Source organism: Etheostoma spectabile, chromosome 4, assembly GCF_008692095.1.
Source record: "Etheostoma spectabile isolate EspeVRDwgs_2016 chromosome 4, UIUC_Espe_1.0, whole genome shotgun sequence".
Classification (NCBI taxonomy): domain Eukaryota; kingdom Metazoa; phylum Chordata; class Actinopteri; order Perciformes; family Percidae; genus Etheostoma; species Etheostoma spectabile.
In genome coordinates, this window is record NC_045736.1 from 8,972,999 (window position 1) to 8,983,278 (window position 10,280).

A 10,280-nucleotide genomic window follows, 5' to 3' on the forward strand; every position below is an offset into this window, starting at 1 on the left:
TGTGTGTGTGTGTGTGTGTGTGTGTGTGTGTGTGTGTGTGTGTGTGTGTGTAGGCTCACATCACCCCCTGAGGTCCAGGTGTTTGTGTAGATATTATCAAGATACTTTTAAAGTGTTTGATGACAAACTGATTCTTCCTTCTTGAGGGCTCATATGTCACTACCACTAACATGTTAGTGTTACATCTCTTGGCATTGTGCTCACTTAAGGCACTTTGACAGTACATTCAGTTTTGTTTGTCAATGAATCTGAAAACCAAGTGGAAACAGCTGCACACAGTAAGATGGAGGCACCAACTGCAAAGCAATCTAAGTGAAATGTAAGGACCCTTCGTCAATTCCAAGCTATGAAAAACACAGAAAAAATAGTACATTACACAATGCTGACACTACCTGCACTATCAGGTCTCATTTACACCGGAGACACTGGGGTCATTTCCCCACCACTTGCTCGCTTTTGTCAACTTTTGAAATTTGTGAATGTGACAAATCTCCTGGGAGAAGACCTCCAGACCCACTGCATAGTATGTGTATGTATAGTATAGTAAGTAAGTATAGTATGTATGTAATCTAAGCTTTTTTATGGTTGACAAGGTTGTCCATTTTATGCAGCCTTATTTTTGTAGCTTGTTGTTGTAGGTTTGTGATTTTTGTTGCCCTTTAATGGGTAATTATGCATTTTAATTATCTACTCTAATCTCATACCAATCCCCCCCTTACATATAAAACCTTATGTCCTCATCACTTTTTGACAAAATGTTGTGCACTATAATAACTGTGTTGCCATGATATTCCATTTGTGTTATCAGGGCAGTTTGTCACTTTCTTTATATAATACACTGTGTACAGCAGGTTGATGTATGGATTCCTGAACTGGGCTGCCGGGCACAGGCCTAGGGGCCCAAATTGCCAAGGGCCCAGGTCACCTTCACCTGCTAAATGTCCCTTAAAGAGACCATGTTTACCATGAAGAAACACAAAATGACTACAAAGAGACACAGTATAACTACATAGAGACACAAAGCGACCACAAAAAGACACAACATGACAACAAAAAGGGGCTAACAACCACAGACAAAAGATTACTACAAAAACAATTACAAAGTGACACAAAATGACCACAGACACAAAACCCCAGAGATATGTGTAACAACAACCGAAAGTGGCTTGTGGAGTTCACTGGTGAAGACAACACTTTCAACTTATCAACTCAATGTGCCATGAAAATGTTTCATATAACACCTGCTTTCCATATCAATCCATGGACCTCCTGACAGAGGAAAAGAAAAGACACTTTGAAATTATAAAAATAAAAAAATAAAAAACAATTTAATCAATTGACAAGCAACATCAACCGCAACTAGCAGTGATACAGATTTGTGGTTGCATGTGCCATGTGGGTTTAGTTTTAAGATCTCCTGAGATTGTTCTTGCCACCTCAATACAAGGAGGAGGATGGATCTATTTCATGATGCTCATAGCATTTAAAAATGAATTTGAAAAAAGCAAATAACCCAGAGTCCTCGCTGTGAAGGTTGTCATTAAAAATAGTATGAATAAGAAGTGCACATTTTCAGAGTCCTGAGGAGCAAAGAAATTACATTCACCTCAATGTTATTGCAGTGGCATGCACATTACAGGTAGATTAATCAAAACCTCAGCAAATCAAGTCAAAACCAATCTGCATGACCAGACTCCACGAAAGGCAAGCCAGGAAATATGTAGTTTGAGTCTTTGTGCTTTTTTTTCAAAATTGTTTGCTTTTTACTGGGTTTCATTTTGGAAGGATAACTCTAAAATCCTAAAAGAAACAAAGAAAAACATTGCTCTTTCCACCAATTTCATTTCTTACACCAGAAAACACTCAGACCCAAACTAAGACATTTTTTATTTACTCTCTCTTATTTTAATGTGAGCCTTGTGTACATAAACTGACCCTTATCTGCTTCACGCTGCACATGTTTATACATTGAGGCTTGTGATATATGGATTTTCCTAGCTGGAATGAGATAGAATAAGTGTAAAAGTTCCCAAAAAACTCAGACTTTAGAAATGCTGGTACAGGAGGTTATAGTATCATTTGGATTGGGAAGGATACAGATGTTCTGCAGCTGAGTGCAGCTGAAAAATAGTTGAAGTGATATCTTGTCATCTTTTTTGGAAAATACTGTGACTACTAAGGGTGTCACAATCAGAAAGAGCAAAAAGAGGACTACCTTAAAGGTCCCATGACGTGGTGCTCTTTGGATACTTTTATATAGACCTTAGTGGTTCCCTAAAACCGTATCTGAAATCTCTTTTCCCAAATGTAGCCTTGGTGCAGAATTACAGCCACTAGAGCCAGTCCCACAATAAGCTTTCCTTAGTATGTGCCATTTCTGAGTCTGTAGCTTTTGAGGAGGAGAGAGTGGGGGGACAAGGTGGAGGCTGGGGGTGTGGCCTTGACGAACCCACTTTGCTTGTTTAAAAGCCATGACGTCTCTCTCTCTCTCATGGGTGGGCCAAATTCTCTGGGTGGGCGAAGCAGAGATAGGGGTGGTAACCTTGCCCCTTATGAGGTCATAAGGGGCAAGATTCCAGCTCAGATCCCGTCTGAGCTTTCATTTTCTCAAAGGAAGCGCAGGATACCCAGGGCTCCGTTTATACCTACTGCCACTTCTAACCACTGGGGGACCATACGCAGGCTGGGGGAACACATATTAACATTAAAAAACATCATAAAGTGAAATTTTCATAGCATGGGACATTGAATGGAGTTCAAGCACAAGTTAAATACATAGCTAGAGTGGAAAAATGGAATTGTTATGAATAATATTTTCATGTTTAGACAGTGCCACGGTGGCATTAACTCAATTATGTTTGTCCACTCCTTGTCTTTCATGTAGAGACATGCAAAATGAATTGAAATTAAAAAAGCTAAGTGTGGTTCCTTTAAAATGAACAAAATGGGAAAATATTGTTTTAGTCAGCAATTATCCACTAAAGTGAGACCTTAATTTACTTGATTTGCAGAGTGAGTCGAAATCAATGGAATTCAGCCACTGCATAGTCAAATAAAAAAAGAGTTGTTCTATGAACGTAATAACTCTGCTGTCCAGTAGCCTCAGGCAGAGGAGTGTCACATTTCAACATCACATTGCAGAAGCCTGACTATATACAGTAGTTCAACCTTCAGTGCTGGACTACTGTGAAATTCTGTAAATTGCTTGATTTATATGGACAAGAAATCTATGTAAACCAATCTCTGCTCCTGTGTGTGTGTGTGTGTGTGTGTGTGTGTGTGTGTGTGTGTGTGTGTGTGTGTGTGTGTGTGTGTGTGTGGCTTTGGAACATTAATGAACCTTTATAATGTCATCTTAAGATTTAGTATTGTAATGATCATGCTTTTAATATTTTGCTTTAATAACGTTCATAAAATGTTCATAACAGTCCATGTGGAGATCAAAAGAAGAGGAAAAAAATGGCCCAAATGCAATCTCTGATGACAATTAAGCTTAGGTTTTTTTATGTATTTGTCTACTTTGATATGCAGATGTTTTTGTATACAGTATGTAATAGCCAAATGTCATCTGGACATACAGTACAACACCTACAAAAGGTTTTGACAATAAAACGGACAATGAGGATGAGGAAGTCTTGGCCCACTGGCTACACAGAAACCCTTTAGAAATGTTTCCCCCAGAGGCTAAATCGTTATAATCACTAACTGTCAAGACAACAAATCATTCTACTTTAATCATGAAACTGCCCAATAAAAACAACCTGCCATAAAAACAAAATGTTTCCAAGAGGTATTTCTTTACTAGGTATTTTTAGAGGTATTTCTTTACTGTGGTCAGTGTTCCAGATACAGTTTTTATTCCAGTGCTGACTTACAGACTTGTACGTGCTGGCCAGTGTGTCCTCATTCAGCGGCTCCAGCTTGGGACCCTGAAACAAGAAGACATCAAATATGAATATATGCAGAACATGATGTTGGCTCTAGTAAACACATGGGAAAGAATGGTCAGTGATGCATGAGAAATGGACATTATTTACTTTATTCTTTAAGTAATTATTTTTTAAGTAATTTATACACATTTATGAGCTTGAACTTGTGTTGCGTGCCATTCCAAAGCATTAGCTACTTTTAAGAAAAGCCTTATTATTCCAAGAAAGAAGTCACATGAAGACAAAAAAGTACTGATGGATTGACCATATTTTTTTGCATGCAGTCATTTGCACCTTATGGGCAAATTGCACCAGTTTGCAGGCTGCGGGTCCAGATGGGGTACTGTACATAAAAGTAGGCAAAGGAAATTTACTAAGTTTGTGAATGGCACTTGTTACTGTAATGTTTTTTTTTTCTTCCTTTTGCTCTGCTCTGATATGATATCTAATGGGTTTGGGATTTGACATTTTTCAAAGGCCGTTGTGCAAAACAAATTCATGGAGCTATAAAGGTTACATTCATTCATTCAATAATGCCATTGTAATTTTAAAGAAAAACAAGTGGGGAAACATGTCATTCACCACACGTGATTTATTTCATCAATATCCCTAGGCTATATGGTGTCCATAAATGTATGATGTTATGAATAATGAAATGTACGTGTGCAGAAAACTCATTGTGTTGTATTTGAGAGAGAAAGGGAGCGAGATGGACAGACGGTGTGTGTGATAGTGGTGGCGGCGTTGAAGTGTGGGCATGGTTATTGCACTCAGAAAATTCTGCAGGTCATGAATTGCTTTGATATTGCACTCTGAGTCCCACTGGCTTGGCAAAAGTGAGGATTAGAGAGAGAAAAATGATTAGAGAGATTCCGAAAGGAGAGAAAAAAATGGACATCAAAACATGGCAATATCAGGAGTTAATGAAAAAAAAAACATAGAGAGAATGTGATGGAGCAGAAGGTGTGGCAGGAGAGAGGGAAGGAGAATTTAAGACGTGGTAGCAAGGATGGGTTATAGAATACAGAACAAGAAACAACAGGTTGACAGGTGACTGTGCTTTGTGTTTGATGGATACACAGATCCAGATCTGAACAATACCTCTTGGAAAAGCATTGTTTTTACATGCTTTGAATGCACCATTTGCTGTTATTGATCAATACAAACACACCAAGACATGTTCTGAATTATACTGTCAGTGCAAAGTGGAACAGAAATGTACATCATTTGACATAATATATAGTTTATAAGACCTAAGTGACTGAAAACACATTGTCCAAGCAGGTAGTTGTTTTCCAAATCATGGCTGACTCGATTCAAGCACTTAGTTGACTCCTTATCTCAGACATTATAGTGAAAAAACCACATTGAACTATTCAAGTGAAATCCATGTGTCTGAAGTAATCTTGTAATTGTTAAAGCAGCCTTGCAGCCAGGTTTACAGCTATCACTATATGTGCACAACCTGCAGTTCTGTGTAGGCGACAGCACGACAAAAGCCCACACACAGCTTTTGTTATTTCCTATTAAATGTATTCCATTGCCTGCTCAACAAAGTTGATGGCTGCTACATCCTTTATTTGTATTAATGAGAATTTTATGCATTCATATAAATCTATGGGGGACAAAAGGGTCGAAATATTGCTGCTCTGTGCTCATATTTCCTTATCCCTCGAATTCCACCTAAATGATACAGAAGGAACAGTTTCATACCTGGCACTCCAGTTTATCCAGCAGGGTCTGCAGCCTGTTGATTTGAGAGCACCAGTTCTCTCCCTCTTCCATGCATACACCTGAAGACAACACAATACTAAATCATCAGAATGACACACATAAAATGTACATCTGTGTCCCAGTGTCATTGTGCATTCTACTTCCAACTGAATTTGAGTAAATGCAGTAGCAGTAGTACATACAGAAGTCTATGTTTTACAGTGTTGATGAATTATTTAGAGTTGGAAGCCCGACTTAATTATTTGGTTAAAGATGTCAAGAAAACTCAATAAGTTACTTCCACACAGATGGTGAATCAAGTTCCAACTTCTTATTCCATATTAAAAAGCACATCTAACTTCTGATACAGTTGAATGACAAACTCAGGGTTCATATTTTTCCATGCAGGCTCAATATCTGATGTTCAGTTTATCAATACTAGTGAAGCAAAACAAATTTGTCTCAACATCAATTAATTGTCTCTAGAAAGTGTCAATATTTCTAGATTAAAAAGTCCTCAAAGGGAGCTTACAGCCATCTTAAATTATGCACAATACTTGTAATGGCAGTGATGGAAATAATGTGTTCAGTGTACACCACTGAACACATTTTGATCAATGGATGACAATAAAAGGAAGTCAATTTAATTATTTATTTGCTTTGGTGGCAATGTAAAATTAAGTATAGAGATGTTTAAAATGTTATTTTATAGTATGAGAAGATGATAAGAAATTCACTCTTAAAATAAGATAAATTATCTAACACTTCTAAATCTAAGTTTCTTTTTATCTTGGTAAGAACCAAATAATTCTCAGTGCATACATTTAAGGACAAACCTGAGGCAGCTTATTACTTTGTGCCATGTAGCTTTATTGGTCTAAAAAGTGAATGTACAACTGAAATCACATTTAGTCATCCTTATTGTAGTCAAAAATAATGTAAACGTCATTTCAAATGTGGGCGCAACATGTTTCTGCATCATGATGAAAATGTGCACTGTAGATTATTTTGATTTAATCCCACATTAAAATCCCATTGCCATGCATTCTCAGCAGTACAGCAAATGTACTATTTACTCCTGTTGGAGGAATGTTTGCTAAAACTGCAATTGTCAGGAAATTGTTTGCCATTTTTGGTAAATTTATGACAACGATTGCATCTTTAGTAGGAACTTAGGGGCCTGAGGTTGAGAGTAGGGAAATGAGAGAATATTGGCCATGTGTTAGGGGATACATTGGCCTTTTGTGTCATGGGATTTGTTTAGGATACTAAAAATGATTTTTTAACATAATATGATATTCCTCTTACCCGTGGTCAGGATGGTGGAGCAAGGATCTGATGGGGACATGCACAGGTTATTAGAGATCTTGCGACCACAGCGCTTGCCATTCCTCTGCACTGCTGTCAGCTCCGGTGCCTTTACCTCTCTCCTGCCATGACAGCGGTGGCGACCCAGGGATACAAACATCAGAAAGAAAGACAGCAACTGTCAGAGGGGTCCGGGAAAAAAAAAAAACATGGCATATAGACATGGCAGACAGACCTACACTGGGGAATGAAATAGACGGAATGGTGTGAAACGGAGGACAGAGAGAAGATAGAGAGAGAGGATGTCAGAGAAAGGCAGAGAGAGGCAAAGAGCAATGTAAGGTATACATTAATAATTAATTTAAATCAGAACCTGAGACAGGTAAATGTGAGAGAGCAAGAGAGCTGGAGCAGACTGAAAACCAAAACCAAAGATAAAGAGCAAGTGTAGAGGTGAAAGCATTAAAGTAGTGATAGGCTAGATACACATCAGTGTTTATTAACCTGCAGGCTGGGTGTTAGGGACAGACTCACACGCACGCACGCACATACACATGCACACATACACACAGCTCCCCTAGATGGGGAGTGTTTGCTGTCTGCAAATCTGCAAATGCATAGTGTCAAGGGCAGGACGTCACGCACTCTGATTGTGTGGTTATGAGAGTGTGACACTGGAGACAGTGTGTGTGTGTATGTGTGTGTGTGTGTATGTGTGTGTGTGTGTGTGTGTGTGTGTGTGTGTGCATGGGTGCGTGCATGTGTGCATGCAAGTGTGTGTGTGTGTGTGTGTGTGTGTGTGTGTGTGTGTGTGTGTGTGTGTGCTGCATCACGCTGACAGCGCAGAGGGAGCGCATTGCTAGGAGGTTCTCATGCTGAGAACAGCCTGGAGCCCAAAGGCCACTGCAACAGTCATAAATCCATTGCAGGGAAGCAGAGGAGAGAGAAATAAGCTGTTTGTTGCAAACTCAATATGTCTCTATTACAGTCCCTCCCGGAAAACACCTCACAAACATTCCCTCTTTCTCTTTCCATATTCTATACCTCTTTGAACAGTCTTAAAAGAGTCATTTGTGTCTCTTCTTTTTTTCGATTTATCTCATGAATCAACATTCTGAACAATTGTGTCATTCATTTAATTTATGTATTCATCTTAACCTTGCTGCTCCATTCTCCATGACGCATGTGTTCTGTATTTCAATGCCACCCATATCATCCTTTATCCTGCTCCCCCTCTGCCTCCGCTAGTCCCCTCCCAATAATTCACCTTGGCTATAATCACTCAATTATTTCCAATAATACCAGTGTGGCGCCCAGAGGGGAGAGCGGAGAGCTCTGCTGAGCCCTGACACACACAGTGTAACAAACAGCAGCAAGATACTCAATGGCCACTGATGTGGGGGAAGTCTCTTTGTCATTTGAAAATGATTCAAGTCTGTTGTCAAGGGTTTTGTCATTTGTGACATTGACCTATGGTAATTTACTTTTTCATTAAATGTCCTTTGTTTCACTGAGCATCTTCTGTGTTGAATTTGTTTAACAGGTAATGCATCATAGATATGCTGGAGCCTATGTCGGGGTCTTTGATGAACTACAGTGTAGAGAAAAAAGGATGAAGTACAGGTTTTTCATTGCACAAAATAGCAAAAGTTTTTACCATTTTATACAGCGACTCATTGCACAGTGGTTCACCAAATTTTTGACAGCAATTTATATCCGTTATTCTATGAGTTCCATTTACATTTAATGAAAGCGTGTTGGCTCTTTGACGGAAATATAGAATTTTAAGCAGTCTGCCTATCACTAATGAGGCAACTTTTTGAATAATTGTGAGAACGAAGCACATTCAAAGGGTTGATAGACATATCTGGAAAGAAAGGCTTCTGAGATACCACTGATTTGGTTGAATTTCCTTACCAATTTCCTTCCTCACCGAAAACATTATAGGACCGCTTACCTGCAGCAATTTTAATAATATGAAGAATAAAGTGCAGTATATTACTATAGAGTTTTGCTTTGATGATTGTGGTCTGAATCAAAACCTGATTAACACACCACTCTCTGAGGTCTTTGGTCATTGCCTCCAAATTTCAGCCTGCAGGCTAGTGTTTCCTGGTTTGGTAAAGAATATTATGATAATATTATAATATGGATCGGTATAGTACAGCATATAGTACAAGACTTGGCAGAGGAAATGTCACTCCAGTTTGTGGGGTGTCATTCTTCACCTTCAGTGTTTTTGTGTAAATAGACACTTGTGATGTGTCTTACAGTGTAGCTTGTGGTACGTATAGAGTGGCATGTTTTCATACTGTGTGCAACAAGTCCTCGTAGCTAAACAACAAAAGAGGATGTTTCATTTTGTAGCTTCCATGCTCAGACCTGAAACAAAAAAAAGCTGTGAAATGACAAATAGGCAGTGCAGTCAACAAGAAGTTCATTTTCCTTAACCCTGATGGGTTTGGTAAGATGAAATTTGGTGCGCGCGTGTGTGATATTAAAGAAAGACTGTAGACTGTGTTTAAGTTGAAGCACTTAAAATACTCTGTTATGATATAGAGATACCATGTTAATGGTTGAGGTTATGGAAAGATGGCCATTAAAGGGAACAGAGTTAACAGTTTTTTCGGAGATACCCGTACATATTTTTGATGCACATCACATTCCTATTTTGTCCTGATACACAATTGTAACCTTGAGACTTGTAAGCCAATTTGAAGAATCTGCTTTATTTCATCAACGCATTTCAGCACAGGGCCTTCATTAGAGTGAGTTTGAGGCCATTGTATAGTATGTCACTTTCAGGCTTACAGTTAGTCCAAAATTCTGAAACATGTCTTTTAACTGGAATCAAAAAGCGCGCTCATACAACTCCAATTCTTGCCTCATTGCACTGGCTTCCTGTACGTTTTAGGGTCTATTTTAAGATTCTATTGTTTGTTTTTAAAGCTGTGAATGGACTGCCCCCAACATTTATCTCGGACCTCATCCTAATTTATAGGCCAGCGCGGTCACTGAGGTCAGAGAGCCAGCTCCAGCTTGTGGTCCCCAAGACAAGACTTAAAACTCGGGGGGACAGGGCCTTTTCTGTGGTTGGACCTAAACTCTGGAACGCTCTGCCCCTCCATGTCCGAACAGCCCCATCAGTTGAGTGTTTTAAGTCTCGTCTAAAGACGCATTTTTATTCTTTGGCTTTTGACTCCGTGTGAGTTGTGTGGTCCTCTGATGTCTCTTATTGTTTTACTGTATTTTAGTAGTTATTCATTTTATCTTTTTGTTTTTTACAATATTTTATATTAATTGTTTTGTATGTTTGAGTTTTCTGTGCAG

At 38.8% G+C, this 10,280-nt stretch overlaps 1 protein-coding gene across 1 annotated transcript in view; it reads right to left on the reverse strand.

Moving 5' to 3' along the window:
• Positions 1–10,280, reverse strand: part of necab3 (N-terminal EF-hand calcium binding protein 3) — a 36,824-nt gene that overhangs the window by 5,713 nt on the left and 20,831 nt on the right. The window contains exons 7-9 of the mRNA XM_032513344.1: positions 6,951–7,072; positions 5,643–5,722; positions 3,876–3,929 (exon numbers count right to left, since the gene is read on the reverse strand). Of these exons, the coding sequence (XP_032369235.1) occupies positions 3,876–3,929; positions 5,643–5,722; positions 6,951–7,072 (256 nt within the window). The remainder of the gene's footprint in view (positions 1–3,875; positions 3,930–5,642; positions 5,723–6,950; positions 7,073–10,280) is intronic.